General features: G+C 60.0%; 1 protein-coding gene across 1 annotated transcript; it reads left to right on the forward strand.

Annotated features, from left to right (window-relative positions):
- Positions 1 to 400: 400 nt before the first annotated feature.
- On the forward strand, positions 401 to 18,688 carry LARGE2 (LARGE xylosyl- and glucuronyltransferase 2). The gene is made up of 15 exons (XM_088520507.1): positions 401 to 465; positions 12,529 to 12,704; positions 13,039 to 13,280; positions 13,551 to 13,633; positions 13,923 to 14,039; positions 14,771 to 14,949; positions 15,120 to 15,224; positions 15,495 to 15,607; positions 15,722 to 15,847; positions 16,069 to 16,224; positions 16,352 to 16,515; positions 17,310 to 17,588; positions 17,905 to 18,051; positions 18,172 to 18,367; positions 18,491 to 18,688. The coding sequence occupies exons 2-15, from the start codon at positions 12,605 to 12,607 to the stop codon at positions 18,686 to 18,688; spliced, it is 2,205 nt and encodes a 734-aa protein (XP_088376633.1). The 5' UTR covers positions 401 to 465; positions 12,529 to 12,604.
- The last annotated feature ends 638 nt before the right edge of the window (positions 18,689 to 19,326 follow it).

Below are 19,326 nucleotides of genomic sequence, written 5' to 3' on the forward strand. Positions count from 1 at the left end.
TGCTCTGGAGCACAGTGGCTGTGGCTGTGCCGCACTTTGCGGACACGTGCACGGTTCTCCTCGCCTGGGTGGGGAACCTGTTACAGGACCGAGCTCCAGTGTGGAACTGGGGACTTTTCATACACTGATGCTGCCCCATGGGCTGCTTGGGTAGCCCTGGGTGAGGCTGAGGTGGGCTTTGCTGAAGGCTGGGGGCATGTACGGGGTCCAAGCATGGGGCTGTGCTGCCTGGCTGTGCAGGGACCGTCCTCCAGAGCTGCTTTGAGCAGTAGCTTTTTCAAATGACTGCTTGTCTTTCGGGTTTCAGGTGACGACAAGCTGCAAAACACCAAGTACGCCTGGGATGTGCTCTCTGACCCTGAAGATGAGAAGCCCTAGCTAGAGTGGTCCTCACAGCCAGCACCGGGCCTTGCCAGCTTCTTCGGCTGTTCCCAGGTACCCTGGCAGCATTGGCAGCCTCCAAAGGTTGGTCGTCTGGCTTGTATACCTGGCAGGTTCTGTGTGCTCATTCCCATGCTGACTTAGTGCTTGTACACCTACATTGCTAAATCGTGGATAACTGCATGGCAGGAGGTCTTGAAGCAGGATCCTTCCCCTCCAACTCTGTTGTCTGTTGCCTCTTTCTAGTGTAGTAGATGGGAGAGGACTTAAACCTGGGGCTGAGGAGCTGGAGGAAGCTCTCTGGGCTGGGGGAAATGGGTCCTGAAGGCTGAGTCTGTCCTAAGGGTGTTCTGCCCTGGCACCTTTCTTTTCCTTGTGTCCCATGCACCAAGTGCTGCTGAGGGGCCACTCTTCCCAGGGGCTGCCTCTGCGGCCCCTCATTAGTGCGGGGTCTGGCACACCAGCAGGAGGGGGCTCAGCCTGTCTGCGCCTTGATCGGATTTGTCAAGGCTCCTTCCCTTTTCTTCCTGTTCATTGAGGGCTGAAACAAAGCAAACAGAGGAGAGGAATTCCAAAGAATAGGAACAAGGGAAGAGAGGGATGCTGGAGTGACAGGCTGCCCCTGCACTACCCCCCGTTCCTGCTCTCTGGAAGCTGAGCATCTGGGGAGGTGAGCCCTTTCCCCAGCACTCCTGTCCCACTTTGCTGCCAGCTGCTTTGTTCCTGGTGCTGTGGAGCTGTTGGGCACTGCAGCCTCAAGAGCTGCTGGCCCCGCTGCCTCTGTGGTCCCCGGGGTGAGGCTGTCCCTGTTGTGCTGAGGCACCAGCAGTGAGCAGGAGGGAGCCCTGAGCCCTCTGCCTCCTCTCAGCGCAGGCACGAGGCCCTCAGAGGGAAACGGGCTGTTGTTTGAACTGCTTTGTTTGCCTGGGCTGCGGTAAAAGGCTTCCCTCTTTACCTGTGCCAGGAAAGTTTCTCCTGTCAGCCAGCCCCTAATGAGCCCAGCACGGAGCTGAACATCCTGTTTAGATGCCAGGGCAGAAAGGCACCGGCCCCTCCCCAGCCTGGGGCCAGATAAGCGCTCAAACAAGGCCCTTCTGTGCAGCCAGGTCTGGGAAGCGGAGACAACTGTGGCTTGGCACTTGCACCATTTCCCAGGAGGCAGGGGACTCGAGAGGGGGAGTCATGGCCAAAGAGGCCAGGCTATCACAGGTGGAGCCTCAGCCTGTGTGAGGGAGCCCCTCACCTTTCCCTTCACCCCCAGACTATCTTGCAGGTTCCTCTATCATTCAGCCCTCAGCCCCACTATGGATTGGCAGGGGAGGCCATGGGGTGCTAAGGAGCCCCAGCACTGAGTACCTGAGGAGGAAATACATCCCCTGCAGTGACCACCTTGCATTTCAGCCACAGGGAAACAGCCCTTATGTCACTGTCTGTTTTGTCTCCTTCCTCTTCCCCCTTCTGGCAATCCCTGTGCTTTATGGTTTAATTGGAGAGTGCAATAAAGTTCTTAGTCTCTGAAAGTGCAGATTAGGGGTTACTAATCCTTTCCTCAATGGGTGCTCGCTTCCTGCCTGGTCTGTTATCAAGCTTCTTTCTCCAGAGTGGAAACTCACCTGAACTCCAGACCCTGTCCTCTCCTTGCTGTGCAGAGCAGGAAGGGAGAGGGGGAGCAGGACAGCTGTGGGAGAGGAGGGGAATGAGCTTCTGAAACGTTCCGGGTGGCTTTGTAGCCAGCACTTCTCCTGACCCAATTATTTTTGCTACTAGTGTATCAAGGGGTTTTGGTTTTTCTGCTTGCTGTTCATCCACCAGTGGTTTATATGCTGGGCTATTCAGTTTGGCTTTCCCTGTGTATATACACCTCTCCCTCAGTTCCTGATTTGGTCCTGCATCCTGATCCCCAGCGTATGCCCAAATGAACTCCAGTTTTGCACTCCTCGTGTTGCTGAAAGCTCATGGCTTCCTCCTGAAAGCAGGAGGAGTTGGTATCAGGCAGTGATGCTTGAGGATGGAGCTTCACACAAGTTGCCCTCCTGTGGATGGAGCTTCACACAAGTTGCCCTCCTGTGTAGAGGTGGAAATCCCTGCATGAGACACATGCTATCAGTATGAAGGAGAAGACAAAATGCTTCCTGTTCCAGAGAGGCACCAGCAGCATAAGAGTAATGCGGATAGAGGTGTGGTGAAAAGGGCAAGACCCTTCCTGGGGCAGGAGGGGACCTCAGTGCTGACAGTCACAGGGTGGGCTGAGCTCCTATGCCTCCCGCTTGCTCTTGGTTGGGTGCTGCACAGAGGCTGCTGAAGACGGGAGTTTTTGTCCTGGCCCGTTCCTCTGCTGCTCGAGTGAGCCCGATATGTCGTTTCTTCCTTGCCTTTGTCCTTTGGTGTCAGAGTTCAGGATTTAGCTCAGTGGTGTGTGAAGCTTCAAGGATGGGAATGTGCCAAATAGCAGGATGAGACTGGAAGGAGTGCTGAGAACTGGCCCCGTGCAGTTTTTATGTTGGGAGCATTCTCCTTTCTCACCCTGGCTTAGGGAACTGCCTCCTTCCTGCGATCCACCACCCTCCTTTTGCCCCATTCGTTGTTACCTCGCTGCTTTGTATCCCTTCTGTGGCCAAGTCTGCAGCCTCTCGGCCCAGGCCCTGGCTGTTCCTCCACAGGGTGGTCAGAGCCTGCCTGCAAAGCACAGGCCTGGCTGCAGTTCAGGTGTCTGTCACCACAGGTCCATACAGTGCGTGGTGTGTCCCGAGTGGGTGGCAGTGTCCTTCCGAGCTGCTCGGCTGGTTTAGCAGCATCCCCAGGGAAGGGCTGAGCCGGCCCTGTGCCGCGCGGGTCTGCTATTTATAGTGCCCTTGTTCCCTTCCCGGCCGTGCTCCGCCTGCAGCCTCGCTTGGGCACCGGGGGCAGCAGTGCCAGGAATAGCTCTGGGCATGGAGCGGCTGCCTGGACGTGTCCCCCAGGCCGAGGCAGCCCGTGGTGAAGGGGGCTGCACTCTCACCTAGCGCACAGGGAATTGCCCTCCGTTGCTCTGCCCCCTGTGAGCGCCAGGGTCCCCGTGCTGCAGAGCATTGCCGGGGACGGTGTTGGGAACAGCTGCTGCAGGCCTGGCCGTGCCGCCCTTGCAGGGAGCTGGGCCTTGTTTGCGTGGAAAGGCCTGACCCTTGCATGCCCCTTAGCCAGCGGCTGTGACCTCTTGACTGTGACTCTAAATTACTGCCTGTTTGGATGGGCAGGTTTCCCCCGTGTCGCACCCGCTGTCCCTTGCACAGGGCCTCACTGCTCTCTTGTCTTGGGAGCGCTCGCTGGCCGCTGGAGAGCTCGAGCAGAGGTCTGGAACGAGCCTGTGGTACCAGAAACATCAACAGTTTCCCTCGAGCTGCTGCTCGTGTAGAGCTACTGCATCCCTCTGCTTTGTGATACTCGCAGGCTCTCTGGAGAGCAAGGAGAGCAGAGCTGAACAAACAGTTGTTTTATAGAGTGCCCCAAATTTGGGGTGGGGTGGAGTTTAAGGTATCTTTTATTTCAAACAAAACAATGCAAAATGAGACTTTTTAACTCAGAAAACAAAGCAACAAAGTTTTGTTGTTGTTGTTGTTTTGTTTTGTTTTGTCCCAAACCTGTCGTGAAGTAGCAAATAGCTCTGGACTATCTGGAAACTGCAGTTTTTCAGCCAATAACTATTGGGCCAAAAACCCCGACTAGCTTTTCTAGTGACAAAGCAGCATGGGCACCTGGGGGCCTGACTCGGGGACGAGCCCCCTGGCATCCTCCCAGAGTTGGCAGGGAGGGTGGTGTTGTGGCCTCTCATGGGCTTTTCCGAGCAGAGCAGTGGATCCCAGGTGCCTGGAGTCGCTTTGCTTCCTCCTTGCTGTGATCAGCTCAGTGTTATGCAGGAGCTGAGCCAGCCGTAGGGGCTGGCGCTGGTCAGGCGTGCGGGGATGCAGGGCCCTGTGTACCGGTCAGAGCTGAGAGGCAGCAGCATGGTCAGCAGTTGGGAGCTCCTGCTGCCATCCACGTCACTCCAAGATCCCTCTCCAGCTCCGAACCCAGGAACTGCTGTCCGCCCCAAGCCTGCAGCGCTGGAAGGATATCTCAGGAAATGGGCAGGGGTGAGCGGCTATTGATTCCTGGAGCGCATCCGGAGACCAGGACACTGTGAACTTAATGGATCCAGAGCTGGCCATTAGCTGCAGCACAGATGTCAGCAGAAATGCACATACTGGAAACCTAATCCCAGCATGGGGAGGGGAGCTGGAAATCAGCCCAAAAGCTGCTCCTCTTCTCTTTCAAGAGGCAGCCTGGATCCTCCTGTCCCCTGTAGTGTCACCACACAATGTCCCAGCTTGATTTGCCACCACCACCTTGCACCTTGCTATGCTGACCAGGAAAGTGATGGAGGAGACATGATCCGGGAAAGACAGTGTGCCCTCCATGTTAGCATCAGATCTGTGTGTCAAAACCAAGCTCCATCTGCCCCAGGGTCCTGGTGCCTGCAGTGGCCAAAAGCTGGTTCTGAAGCTGAATTGTGAGACACAGCCTGGCTGACTGTGGTGCTTTCCCAGCCAAAGTGAAGCTGGTAGAAGTAAAGGTGAAACTGGCATGTTGGACGACATGCTTTTCCCTTGGGTGCTGGCTAGTCTCTCACCAGAATGTGGCAAGGTCACTCAGGGAGAGGGGACACAGAGTGGCTGTGGGGGCTGAGGGTCTGACCTTGTCCCCATGTGCCAGGGCAGAGAAGTGGGAGCAGGGCTGGCAGACCCCCCTGGGCTGCATGGGGAGCTTGGTGCAAACATGCCTGGCCTGGACATGAGGGGCGCTGAGCCCTGTCCTGGGCCTGGCTCAGTGCTGGGGGAAGGCTGGTCCCCTCCAGAGTCGCGCTGGGCAGCTGCACAGCATTCGGGTGATGTGCTGGCAGGGAATGATGCTGTAACTCCCCGAGAGGGGATTCTTACCCTGCCACAGCATGAGGCCCCGGGCTGTGGTGTCCCTGCCAATGCGGCTGGATGCTGCGACCACCTGGACTCCTCCAGGCCCTGACAGGCAGGAGGGTGCTCAGGGGTTATGTCTGTAGCAGAGCTGAGAGTCCGGGTGGCCCCATCCTGTTTTACTGAAGAGCTATGACAAAAAAAAAAAAGGGCTCTGCTCCTAACGTAAGCATTGCAGGGTGCAAGGTGCTGCGGGCTCTGCCCGTGACCCTGCCGAGCAGCTGGGCCCAGCGGGCAGCCGTGCCCGGGAGTGCTGCTCCGCAGGAGCCGGCCGGGCTGCGACAGGGCCCTGCCGATGGGAGCCGCTTCCCATGCGCTCCTGGGGCTGCGCCGGCACAGAGGGAGTCTGTGGGGCTCATTCTCATGTCAGACCTCGTCTCAGCTTGGTGCTATCCTCATGTTCGGGCTGAGGAAAGGAAAGGGCCTGGTGATGAAAATCTCTGCGTCTGCCAAGGTGGGAGCTTCAGTTCAGAGACAGTAAATCTTGTTCCCCATGACCTGTGCTTCCCTAGCAGAATGTGGATTTTTGTGCCACTTTTGTGAAGCAAACTGCTGAAGTTTCAGGGTTGCAGGACTGTTAGTAATAACAATTTTATGGGCCTGAGAAGAATCTGATGCACTCGAGTGAACCGTAACGGAGGCACAGGCCGACTGTTGACCCAGGAAGATCTCTACTTTTCTGACACTTATTTTGTAGCTCGGTTGTGCTGAGGGTGGGGGAATCTTTGTTTCATCCTCCAGCTCATGTTCATCCAATTCTGTGGCTGCTGTTTGATCACATCCTCTGAATAGGGTGGCTATTTTGTCATGGGTTACTCTTTCCAGTGAAATAGGAAAGTGAAATTCCTTCTTAAATTTCACTTATCATACGACTTGGAGAAGGAGGGGTGGAGTGATAATCCAGAGCATGGGGTTTTAATCCTGTTTTCCTGGCTGAATTTCATTCCGCCTCTGTAAATTCCTGCAGCTGCTCCACTCTGAACTGCCTGTGTGGTATCCACCAGCTGGCATCACCCTGCTCAAGTGGAAGCATCTCGGTGATGGGGAGGGGGCAAGGGGATGACCCCCAGCTGTAAGCTGCTTGTCGGATGGATGCTGCAGTAGGTGATTTAAAGGCCACCTGTTGAACAAGGATCTGTCCTGTCCCCTCCCACCTTTCTGGAAGAGAAAGTTGCAGCCAGTCACCTCCCTTTCGTGCCTCCTTTGAGCCCACAAGGTTGCTGTGAGGAGCTTGTGCCCGGGCCACCTTTTCAAGTAGACCAGCTAGACTCTTGCTGTCTCCCCAGCTCCAGAAAATGCGCGGAGCAGGGTTTGCAGTTGCCGTGGCTAGGTGGGCAGCATGGCTCTCCAATGTCGCTGCTCTCCTGAGGGTCCTGGAGCGCTTCCCCGATGGCTGCCTCCTTGCTTACAGGGCTGGGGGGCAGCAAGCCCTGGGTTTTGCTGCCTGTGCCCACACGGCAGCTGTCCTGTCACTCGTAGGCAGCCTTGCTGTGTCCCCACATCCCCTGGTGTGTGGGGACATGCAGAGCCCCAGGGGTGGGCCAGGCCCGGGCTGGGCACCTCGCAGGGACGGGCGCTCACACTGCCCCATTCTGGAAAGCGGGGCTGTTTCCTCCTGTGCGGCGGGAGGGCAGCTCGTGCCGTGGGAATGCTCCCTGTGCCAGCTCTCCCTAAACATTAACTGCTCACCTGACAGCCACCGGGTCAGTGAGGAAAGAGGGCAGCTGGGCAAAGGGCCCTCCTGCCAGAAGGGGGATCCCAGGAAGGGGGTGCCTGCGTGGGGGCAGCCCTGGGACGTGGGGTGCTGGGGGCGCTTGTGCCCAGCGGGGCAGGCAGCGGGATCACCTGCCTCTCGGTGGGAGTGTCCGGGCTTGCCTTCTGCCTTGGTCCTGCCATGGCTGCTGTGAGCTTCTCGCAGCAAGAGACTGCGTTTGGGTGCTCGGGAGCTCTTTCTTTTCCACTTCCTCGCTGTTGTGTTCCAGGTCCTGCTGAATCAGGAGCCGCGCGGCTCTCCTGCACCCAGGTCTTGGGGAGAGCGCTGCAGGAACGGTAACGTGCTGTGAGCAGCACTTGTGCCCCACGTCCTTGTGCTGGGTCAGTGCTGAAGAGGGGCAGCGTTGGGAAACCTCTCATCTCACCACGGGCAGCACTCGCCTGGCGGGAGCAAGGAGACCGAGGAGGGAGGGCAGAAAGGGCGAGTGCAGGGGCTGGAGCCTGAGGAAGGTGCGAGGGCTGCGTGGATGCCAGCGCCAGCCCCTGCAGCCTTTCCCTGCCCTTTTCCAAGGGCTGGCTCGGCGGAGTACAGCTACTGGTACTTCATGTTTCCCTTGCTGGGAGCCATTTCCAGCCTGGTCTTTCACTTGCTGTCACGTTACGTGGCGGAGGGGAGGCTCTGCAGCTCCCTTTCCGCTTGCCCTCTCCTTCCTTCCCGCTATAAACCTACATCCTACAACTCCTTTGCTGTGCCCCTGCCCCCCCAGCAGCCTGTCAGTTCTTGGCCTGGGCAGGACCGGTACAGGCCTTGTTGCACTGGGCCTGGCCTTGCTTCCTGGGCATGGAGCCTTGGGGTCGCCCCTTGCCAGGGCAGGCAGGAGCCGGAGGCAGCTGGGGCCGGCTGTAGCAGAAGGTGCTTCCCTCCCCCGGAGCAGAGCTTGCTGAGCTGGTGGCGGGGCCTGTGGGAGGTCTCGTGCTGCTCCTGCTGCAGCCTGCTTCCTGCTGGCCTTCTCCCAGGAGCCCGGCTGAGCCCTCCGTGCGTAGCTGCTGCCTTCGGCGCCTCGGCTCGAGGCTGGAGCGCTCGCTGCACGACCGATCATGCGGGGACGGACAGTGCAGGTCCGGGCTGGATGCCACCGCGCTCCATGGGTGCTGGGGAAGCTCCTGCTTTGGGGTGCTCCTGGCTCAGCCCACTGGGATAGCTCGACGGTTTCCAGGCCTGGGCAGGAAGCTGCTAGGAAGGAGCGACCTGTTCTCTGTGGGGCTCTGCGAGGACAAGCAAGAGCTGCCCAGGCAGGAGTCCTGTACAGTCGTCTCCTGGGGCAGTGATTTCTGCAGTGCGGGGGGAGACCCAGCCTTGCAGCGTGGGGCCTGTGTTGGAAGGTGCTGCTCTGTCTCTGTGAGGCAGGTCCGTGCTCGCTGCCGCAGCTCGCATTCTCCTTACGGAGCTGGGGGCAATTCACGTTTCTTCTAAATTGCTGTGCAGGCAGTTGCATCCTAATTCCTCCACTACTGCCGGCTGCCTCCTCCTCCCACCACACCCGGGTTTCTCCAGGCATCCTTCCTTCGGCCGCCGCAGGCCAAGGAGCCCAGGGAGGAAAGGCCGAGGAAGGCAGGGAGGGCCGGGAGCTCCTCCTCCTGCCGTATCCCGAGGCAGGAGCCTGCCTTTCCTGGCCCTGGGGCCAGGCGGGGGGAGAGCCGCTGCAGGTAGAGGCAGTCTCTGCATAGTTAGCATTCCCAGCCCGCGCTTCCCACTCCTCCTGCAGCCTTCGCTTCCCTAGGACAACTCGGCCGGCTCCCCGGTCAGGTCTGCGCCACAGGTTTTCCCTGCGCTCTTTGGGGAGCCCCGCTCTCCTAGACGGATGGCCCTGGAGCTGCCCTGCCCTGGTCCCAGGCTGGAGGTAGGCAGCGCTTCTCTTTCGGCGCCCACGGAGGTGCTGGGCGCCTTGCAGCTCGGGGGATGCGGCAGAGGCTGTTCCTGGGAGCAGGGTGCCATTGCCCCTCTCCATGTGGCAGGGAAACCTGCTCAAGCTGGACCCCCCTTCCCAACCTTTCCTTGCATCTCCTGCCCAACTTGGCCTTGTACCTCCTCTCTGCCAGCCACGGGGAGACCCTCAGCTCAGCTCACTTCCCCCCACAACTGAACATCCCCCATGTGGACGAATCCTCTGACACCTGCCTTGGGAAAGGAGGAAGCAGGTGCTGTGTACAGGGGTAAATAATCCCAGTGCCTTTCCCCATCCCAGCAAAAGTAGACAAGGAGCAGGAAGGGAGCTGGAGGGAGGGCAGAGTTGCCTGACTGCGGGCAACTCCATGCCCCTGGCGCTGGGGGCCCTTGAGTAGAAAGTGAATTTAATCTCTTGTTTTGTTTGTTCTTTCTCCCTCCGTGAGGGGGGCCAGCACAGGGCGTGCCGGGGAGCTCGGGTTTGAGAGCGGGGAGGAGGGGGGGAAGTGTCAGATCTGAAAGGGAGGAGTGAAGGGGAGGATTGGGAAAGGCAGACCCAGGAGGGAGCAGCGGCAGAGGGCTGGGAGCTGGCTCAGGAGGAACACGGGGAGGAGGAAAAGGGGAAAGGCAGGTAAGGAAATCACCTGGCTGGGAGGCAGGTGAGAGGCCGGGGGAGGAGGGATGGTGGGAGGAGTGGAGGTGCTGGGGAGGGGATGGGGCCCTCGGGTGCCTCTGGAAGTGTTGCTGCTGCCCGGTGTGCTGTTGCTTCTGCTCCCATGCTCTCCATGAAAGCCGCCGTCCCTGCAGCGTGCCCTTGTGTTCACACGCGGTGGGGGTCCACAGACGGAGACCTCCCTCCCCACTGAGGGCTCCTCTTTACCCCTCTCCCGCAGTTGCTTCTCACACTGCTCGGTGCCTGCTGGCCCTTCTCGCCTTGCCTCATCCTGCCGTGGGTGCAGTGAGCCTGGCACAACGTCTGGGTGCCCTGGCCGCCGGGCATGGTGGAGGTCTCGGTGGGCCAGGGCAGGAGAGGAGCCGGCAGCAGAGAGCATGAAGAGCGGCTGCGTGCTGCACCACTTGGGCCTTTGGGCACCAGCATGGCTCCTGGCTGGGGCAGCCTCGGGCCAGCTCCCTCTGTGCTGCCGTGCCGGCCCTCTGCCGGCCCCACAGGCTGCGGAAGGGGGCCATGGGCCTTGCCTGTGGCAAGCGGTGTGTGTGCAAGACCCCTTCTTGGCCAGGGAAGGGGGCACAGGGGCTCCCGCCTGCCGTGGGCTGCCCGCTCGCTGCCTGGGCCTGTGGTTGCTGCGAGCTGCACATGGCTTGTGCTCGCCCAGCATGGTGCTCGCGCTGGGTCTGCAGCAGCCCCGAGCGAGTGCGGGCCGTGGCGGGTGAGCTCCTCGAGGCTGCCCCAGTCGCACGGGGTCTGTGCCCGGCTGCAGGCAGCTTGGGGCTCAGCCAGCCGCTGCGTGGCCTTGTTCCTGCTGAGCTGGTGCCTGGCCCTACAGCCGGCATTTCCCAGGAGTTTCCAGCCCCAGGCTGCCTGTTGCCTAAGGCGGCTCCAGGCTGCTGGGGTCTGCCCGGGCGGCCTCCTCGGGCATCTGCACATCAATGGGTTGAGGCTCCGCGCGAGGGGGAGCAGCCCCTAATCCGGCCCCTTCATTCGAAGGGCAGCGCAGGCTTTTGTTGAACCTCCAGATGTTGCGGGGAGGGCAGGGGCTCAGTCTCCTGCTGTGGCAAGCGGGGACAAGGAGCGAGGCCAGCCTGTGAGGAGGTCGGTGCTTTCTTGCTCTGTGGGACCGGGGTCTTCCCTGTGCACCTGGCTCCTCCGGATCCCGGGGCAGGGCTTTTCGGAGATGATCTCTCTATCTCCTGGGCTGGCCCAGACTCCTCCTGGGTGGGGGCAGGTGGTGTATGGCTCCACCGCTCTTTCCTCACGTAAAAGCACCAAGTTGGGCATGGGGCACTGGAGCCCTGTGCGGCCTGGGCGCAGGTGCCACGTGGGGATTGTGGCACTTCCTCAAAGGTGGCTCTGGCAGGAGCGTGGGGGCCGGGGAACAGAGCGGGATGCGCAGCGCCAGCTCCCCAGCGGGGTCAGTGGGGAAGCATCCTGCGGTGGCCGAGGAATGCCGTGCGTGTGGCTGGAGCCGCCGGCTTTGTGTGCGTGGCGGGGAGCCGCCGGCAAGGCGAGGGGCCCACGGGAGCCTCTGCCTGTTGGGGGAGCGGGTCTGGCGTGGGGTCCTCCCTGCGGGGGAGAGGGCACGGGGATCCCTCCCTGTTTGCTGCTGCTGGTGCCTGAGTTTTGAGCTCCCTCTCCAAAGCAGATGTTTTGTGGGCTCCTCCCTTAACTTGTTGCTAGCGTGTCTCCCATGGCTGCCTCCCCTGCTTCCTGCGTGTGCCCGTGCCGCCGCAGGGGTAGCTGCAGGAGGTGCCGCCTTGCTCCTCGCTGTGGCTGGAGGCCCTACAGCTTCCCCCAGTGGGACGTGGCCGGGCTGCGTGAGCGGGGACCAGTGTTTTGGCATGGTCCGCGCCGTGCCATGCTATGCTGTGGCTCGCAGCGCTTTGGAGCGCCGTGACCACCGCTGCCGGGAACCGCCGTGCTGCCAGCCAAGGCAATGGCACTGCAATGCTTGCACTGCTGTCCCAGCAGCGTGGCCTGGAGGTGAACATCAGGCTGTGGAGGTGTTTTCTTCAATGCCCCACAAAGCCCGACCATGTTCTAGTGTGGTCCTTAGGCCAGAGCTCTTGGCTCGTGAAGTGCACTGTCCTCTGGAGAGGCTGCTTTGCTTCAGCATGGCTGCCCACCCCGCTGCAAGTCTTGGGCTTCCAGTCATCCCTTCTACAGGACCAAGCAGCCTTCTCGGCTGCACGGGTGCCCACAGCTCTACTGCCTGCTCTCCATCTCCCGGAGCTGTGTGTCCTTTAAGCCAGCAGTGCTGAGGAAGGGACTTTCACCAAACCACTCACAATCTCTCCAGCTCGACACCAAAGTTTGGAGGGGGATATTTGGCCAGCAGAGCTTTACCCCTAGCCCCCAGCCAGCCAGCTGGAGGGTGGGAAGGGAGCCAGGGTGCCGACCTCTGGCTACTTGCTTATCTCCGCGTGGGCTGCGCTCCCTGGGCGGCACAGTGTGCTGAGCCCAGCCATGTCCTTGAGGGCTCCATTTCAAGAGCGGTCCCAGCCCCTTCAGCCTCTGGAGGTGGGGGAGGGATCTGCTCTCCCTCTCAAGGACAGGCTGTCTTAACCATCAGGTGACTGGCCACCGAGCTCAGCAGATGCCTGCAGCTCAGTGGAGTGGGACAGGACGGCATCGTTCCTTCCCCAGGAACTCTTTTCTCTTTTCCTTTGGCCCATGAGAGAGCAAGGAACAGAGCTGGAGTGAAATGGCTTCTGGGGGAGACTCGCTCCCTCCTTCTGTATGTGAAGTCCCCTGCAGCGAGGGAAGAGAAGGGTCTGTGTGTGGGGCGGTTGGTGACTCGTGCTCCCTGCTTGTCTCCTGGTTCGCAGGCTTTAGGATGCTGGGCCCGGCGGGGTTAGGCCTGCCCACGTGATCCTTGGCGCCCGCTCCTGCTGCCGGCCCACCATGCTGCGCTCCTGGCGCGTGAAGCTGAAGCTGCTGCTCGCCACGGTGACCCTGGCCGTCCTCCTCTCCTGGCTCTACTTCTTTGTGGGCAGTCTTGAATGTGAGTGGGGCAAGACGGGGCTCCTGGGTTGTCCTTCTGGCCGTGTCCCTTTTGGAGCAAGGGAAGCCCCACCCAGAATGGGGTGAGCAAGGCAGGCCAAGGCCTTGGGGTGTCTGCTGTGTGACTATGTAATTCCCTGTGGACATATGTGACCTCCAGCCTTCCACGGGCATCCCTGAGGCCTGGAGAAGCAGAGCTCCGAGTGTCTAATATACATAGGGTGCCCCAGGGCCCCTTAACTTGGGGCACTCTGCACACTTGGCGCCGCGTTGCTGAGCTCCGCGCTGGGGGTTCTCTTTGCCCTGCTTCACATGCTCTGTGTACGTCGCTGCAGACGGCCGCTTCCTCCTGCTGCCACCGTGCCTGGGCGAGCAGCCGAGCCGGGACGTGGAGCGCGAGGCGCTGGCGTCGCAGGTGCGCAGGGTGGAGGAGGAGAACCAGCAGCTCCGCCTGCAGCTCGGCCAGGCGCAGGCGGACGGCAGCGACGGCAGCCCTCCGTGGGGAGCCTCCGCCGAGGACGGGGAGAGCAGCAACCGCACGGCCTGCCCCAAGCAGCGGACGGTGCACAAGTGTGAGGTGTGCGGGCAGCGTGGCTGCGGGGGCACGAGGGTGGGAAGTCGTGTCTGAGAGCGTCTTGCTTCTCAGAAGAGGGACACCTGGCAGGAAAGGGGCAGCAGGGCCAGTTTCTTGGGCCCTGCTCTGATCTGTTCCTCCGCCAGGACCTCCGTTGCCCTGGGGGAAGAGCTGGGTTATGGAGTCCCTTCCTGTAGAGTGGCCTGAGGGATGATCTGACAGGCTCTTGTGTAAGACTCCTGTCTCAAAGAGGTGTCATTTGTCTCTGGACAGCTCCTGCACGTAGCGATTGTGTGCGCTGGGCACAATGCCAGCAGGGATGTGGTCACCCTGGTGAAATCCATCCTCTTCCACAGGTAAGAGGATGTGCTGTGGCAGTGGCCCACCTATCTGGGGTTCCTGGTGAGCTGTTGCAGGCTGCAGGGGAGGCTGGGCCACAGAGAGGGCTGCTGCATCATTGCTGCTGAGGCTTAGAGGGAAGGAGGGAGATTTTTCCTTCCTCAGGGTGATTTTTCTCAAAGGAGCCCCTCAGCTGCTGTCTGTCCCCCTGGCAGGGCTGGGGTGGGGGAGCAGGGACCATGTCCCTCTGAGGGGGTTGTTTCCTGCTGCTAAGGTGCTAAGCACTGCTGCACTTGCCCTTGCCAGGAAAAATCCTCTTCATTTTCACCTCATCACCGACTCAGTGGCTCAGCAGATCCTCCAGACGCTCTTCCAGTCCTGGATGGTGCCCTCCGTCCACGTCAGCTTCTACAACGCCGAGGACTTGAAGGCAGGCATTCAACCCCATGCCACCCTTTCCCCACTGTCTTTCCCAACTCAGTGCTTGAAAGGCTGAGAAGAGACCAAAGAGAAGCAGAGGGTTATACATTCTTCTTCTGCTGGTCCCTTGCTTGCCTACTCCCCTTTCTGAGAGATGGACAAAGCAGAGGGACAGGCTGGGAGGGCAAGAGCTTCTTCTGAACCACCATGAGGCTGGAAGGCCTTCAAGTAGGGCACTGAGGGCTGCTGCGGGAAGGTGACAGGATGCCCCAAATACAGTGGTTATGAGGTGCTCTCACAGGGAGGCTGGGAGAGGGTCTTGCAGGAGGTGCAGGGAAAAGGGCTATTCCAGCACACAGGCAGTGCAGATGGCACAGGCAGAGGAAGGAGGCTGTGTGTGCCCCCATGGCAGCACCTGGGCTGTGCAGGATCTGGGACACTGGCTGTGAGATGGCAGCAAATGCAACTTGCTGAGGGCACCTTGCTTCCCCCTGGATGTGAAACAGGGACCTGGGGCCTTGCTTAGCCTAGGAATTTAGATGTGGCTCCGTGCTAGGCCCTGAGGGCCTGCAGGAAGGTGCTGGCCCTGCAGCTCGGTGAGGAGCCTGCCACTGGGCTTGGGTAGCAGCCATGCCCTTGCTGGCCTCCTGTGCATGGAGGTGCTGGGCATGCACAGCCGCGCCACCCAGGCACGGTGACAGCATCTCCATGGCTCAGCAGTGAGGCTGTGTCACCTTGCAGCCAGAGGTGTCCTGGATCCCCAACAAGCACTACTCAGGCATCTATGGGCTGATGAAGCTGACGCTTGCCAAGGCGCTGCCCTCCAGCCTCTCCAAGGTCATCGTCTTGGACACTGACATCACCTTTGCCACCGACATCGCTGAGCTGTGGGCCATCTTCGGGAAGTTCTCTGGTGAGGACAGAGCACCCCTGGGATCCACTGTGGCAGGGCGCCTGCCCCTGTGAGCCCGCTGCTCTCTGAGGGGGTGGGTCCCAGTGTCACCACAGCTACGCAGCAGGTTTGCGGGGGGCTCCTGAACCTGTGCCAAGATAGGCCGTATGCATGTCCCTCTCTTCCCTCAGACAAGCAGGTGATTGGGCTGGTAGAGAATCAAAGCGACTGGTATTTGGGCAACCTCTGGAAGAACCACAAACCGTGGCCCGCTCTGGGACGTGGCTTCAACACGGGTGAGTGTGGGCCTGCTGGGGTGCAGGGACAAGCACCCCGTGTGACCAGATGAAGTGGGTTTGGTGAGGGAGGAGGCTGGGCTGAACTGGGCTGGGGTGAGGCAGGAGTGTCTGCGTGAGAAGGGCTGCTGCTGCTACTGCTGCAGCTTAGGGGATGGCATGGGTGGACCTGCAGAACGTGGCTCAGGAGCTGAGGGCAAGCCTGTGCTTCAGCTCTGAACTAGCTGGGTGCCCCCTCAGTAACTCAGCGGCCTCTCTTCTGGCACCCAGGAGTGATCCTGCTGCTGCTGGAGCGCCTGCGGCGCCTGGGCTGGGAGCAGACGTGGCGGCTGACGGCGGAGCGGGAGCTCATGAGCATGCTCTCCACCTCACTGGCTGATCAGGTGACAGTCCCTTCCCCGGGCTAGTCAGCCCTGGGGCATTTCTGTAGTGTTGCCAGCATGTGGGGGGCTGTGATGCCTCCTTGGCTAGCTGTGCACCATCTGCCTCTCTCCTAGGACATCTTTAATGCGGTTATCAAGCAGGACCCAGCCCTGGTGTACCGGCTCCCGTGCTTCTGGAACGTGCAGCTCTCCGATCACACCCGCTCCGAGCAGTGCTACACTGAGGTCTCGGATCTCAAGGTGAGTGGGGTTCACCTGCCTCTGACTGGCGCAGAAATTGGCCCCATTTGGGGCCCTGTGCTCTGCCTGGTAGGCGCTCCTGCCCTGCAGGGGAGGGGTGGAAGGCCTCAAGGATGGAGCATGTGTTGGAGGTCTGGAGGAGGCAGCGGTGGGCCTGGGGGCTTGGGAAGTGTTGGATGACATCTGTTTACCCTGCACGGAGTGACTTGCGTGGCCCCCAGGTGATCCACTGGAACTCCCCCAAGAAGCTGCGGGTGAAGAACAAGCACGTGGAGTTCTTCCGCAACCTCTACCTGACTTTCCTGGAGTACGATGGGAACCTGCTGCGCAGGGAGCTCTTCGGCTGTGCCAGCCTCCCCAGCCCTCCAAGCGACCAGGTGAGGTCACCTGCTGCTCTGCCCCCAGCCCCAGCGTAAGGCCTGGGCAGGGCCAGAAGGCACCTCCAGGCAGCTCTCTGGCTCACTTGGCATCTCCCTTCCGTGTCTCGCCTTCGTGGCACTGCAGCTGCAGCAGGCGCTGGAGGACTTGGACGAGGATGATCCCTGCTATGATTTCCGCCGGCAGCACCTCACACAGCACCGTGTCCATCTCTTCTTCCTGCAGTATGAGTTTCCAGCTCTTATTGATCCCACCGATGTCACCCTCGTGGCCCAGCTCTCCATGGACAGGTACTTGCCAGTGGCGCTTGTGGGATGGCAGCTTCTTCCTTCCGTTTTCACTGGGCTGACTGCACACCTCAGGAGCTACCTGGAATCTCTGATGGCGGTTCGTCACTGTGAGAACAGAGCTTTACTGCCAAGAGCGAGGCCCACACTCCTCCTTCCCACACTGCTCTTGGCCAGACATGGCTCCCAGTTTTGTGTTCAGGTTCTGCTCCTTACCCATCAGCCAGGAAGGGCAGTATTGTTGCTGTGAATCATCTGTTTCTTTCTGCTGTGGGTTGGAAGCCTCACCTCTATGGCAAACTACTTTTTTTTTCTTTTTTTCCTGCGTTGGACAAAGGTTTAGCAAGTTGCTGGCACTTCACCACTTCACCACACACCACTTCAGCACTGCTGGTGGTATATACCAAGTACCTGGTCACCTTCCTGAAGTGCTTCCTCCCAGTCCGCTGTAATTCCATCAGGTTGCAGGTCTTGAAACTGAGCTATCCTGAAGGGTAAATGTTTGGAAGCAGGTCAAAACCACCAAATCCAGCTTTTAAGCAAGCTTCTCCAGAGACTTGGTGAGGAACTACTGAGACCTGTTTTCACTCAGTCCCAAGAGAAGCCAAGACATGTAGGGAACTTGTGGTGAGATTCAGGCCCACTGAGCTGCGATTAACCTAGTGCCCTGCAGTGGAATTAGTCTGGGCTTGTGAGGAGAGGATGGTGGGGACTACTCCAGGCGTTTTTGCACCCTTGGTTTGGCCAAGTTCGCACCGGGCAGGGCTCCTGCTCACACAGTGCCCTCTGCTTCGCAGGTTACAGATGTTGGAGGCCATCTGCAAGCACTGGGCAGGCCCCATCAGCCTAGCGCTGTACATGTCCGACGCAGAGGCTCAGCAGTTCCTGCGCTATGCCCAGGCCTCGGAGGTGCTCAGCGCCCGCCGCAATGTCGCCTACCACATCGTCTACAAGGAGGGCCAGTTCTACCCCATCAACCTCCTGCGCAACGTGGCCTTGGCCAACACACAGACGCCCTATGTCTTTCTGACAGACATTGACTTCCTCCCTATGTACGGCCTGTACGATTACCTCAGGTAGGGCCTCTCCCAGGCAGCCGCTGGGCTCCCCACATACCAGGGCTTGCCTGTACATTGGGTAGCGTTCTCAGCCTGCAGAAACTTTCCTTTCTGTTCAGCCTTGGGCTATGCTCTCAGACATGCCAGACACGAGTGGACTGGGAAGAAGCTGTGGCTGTGAGAGGGTTCCCTATTCCTCCTGTGCCTGTGTGGCACCCTAAAAGGGCCTAACCCCTTTTTACAGCTATGGGTGGGGTGCAGGGACTGAGAGGGGGGCTGTACCCACACTTTTTGGCTTTCCCAGTGAGGCCTCACGCTCTTCCTCCTGCCATAGGAACTCTATCCAGCAGCTGGAGCTGCCCAACAGGAAGGCAGCTCTTGTTGTGCCAGCCTTTGAGACCCTGCACTACCGCCTGACCTTCCCCAAATCCAAAGCAGAGCTGCTCTCCATGCTGGACATGGGCTCTCTCTACACCTTCAGGTGGGTCCTGGGACTGCCCCACTCCAGCAGTGCTGCCACACGCGGCGCTCTGTCTTGTGACTCTGGTACTGCCAGGTCTGACACTTTTTCCTGGTGTCTCATTCCCATCCTTGTCCACAGGTATCACGTGTGGCCAAAAGGCCATGCCCCAACTGACTATGCCAAGTGGCGGACGGCCACCGTGCCATACCGTGTTGAGTGGCAGCCAGACTTCGAGCCTTACGTTGTAGTGAGGCGAGACTGCCCCAAGTACGACCAGAGGTTCGTGGGCTTTGGCTGGAACAAAGTGTCCCACATTATGGAGCTGGATGCACAGGTGTGTGAGGGGCTGCTCTGGGCACAGTGACACTGGGGCTGCTGGGAGAGGTCCCGGGTGGGCAGTGGAGCACTGGTAACACCATGCCGGTACCAGGGGTGATGGATGCCACTCTGCCCTCAGGAGTACGAGCTGCTGGTCCTGCCCAACGCCTTCATGATCCACATGCCCCATGCCCCCAGCTTCGACATCTCCAAGTTCCGCCTGAGCGCGGGCTACCGGGGCTGCCTGCAGACGCTGCGCGAGGAGTTCCACCAGGACCTGTCGCGCAAGTACGGCGCCGCCGCGCTCAAGTACCTCACCGCTGAGCGGGGCCTGTGACGCCGGGCGCAGCAGTGTGGGGCGCTGGCAGCGGGCTGCAGCGGGGAGGCTGCAGGGCCTCCCGCCCGCCCTGGCCAACCTCCATAGCCTTGCCTGAGGAAACCGAGCGGGTGGCGCAGCCTCTCCAGCCCGGGGACGGGATGCTGGTGGCCAAGACGGAAGATGCCAGCTGTGAGAGGACGGGAGGAGACTTGTGTATCAGACTGACACAGCATGGGGCAGAGCAGCTGCCTTCATCTTACGGTGTGGGGGAACCTTCTCCCATGTCAGGGACCAGGGGGACTGGGCTCCCTCATCCCATTGCCAGGGCCCTGAACAAGGTTAATGTGCTGGGACTCTTCTACAGGTTCCCTGCAATGTTAGTCCCAGCCTCAGACATCTCCCCAGTAGGAAGTTTTGACTGATGTGGATTCACAGCTTTCGCTGGTTCACCTCTGCCTGGGGCCAGCTCCTTCAGGCCCCTGGGAGCTGCGCATGGGAGCTGCCCTGCTCTGCCTCCTTGTTCTGTGGTCCCTGTTCCCAGTTCTCGGCACTGAGCCTCTGGAGCTTTGGTGAGCGGGACAGGGGATGTACAACATCCTCTGTGGAGCAGGATCAGACAAGAGAGAGGTAGGGCCAGAGATTACCATGAGTTGTGG

The sequence above is a fragment of the Tinamus guttatus genome, unplaced genomic scaffold, assembly GCF_059628265.1.
Source record: "Tinamus guttatus ecotype Peru unplaced genomic scaffold, ASM5962826v1 Tinamus_guttatus_pri_ptg000089l, whole genome shotgun sequence".
Lineage (NCBI taxonomy): Eukaryota > Metazoa > Chordata > Aves > Tinamiformes > Tinamidae > Tinamus > Tinamus guttatus.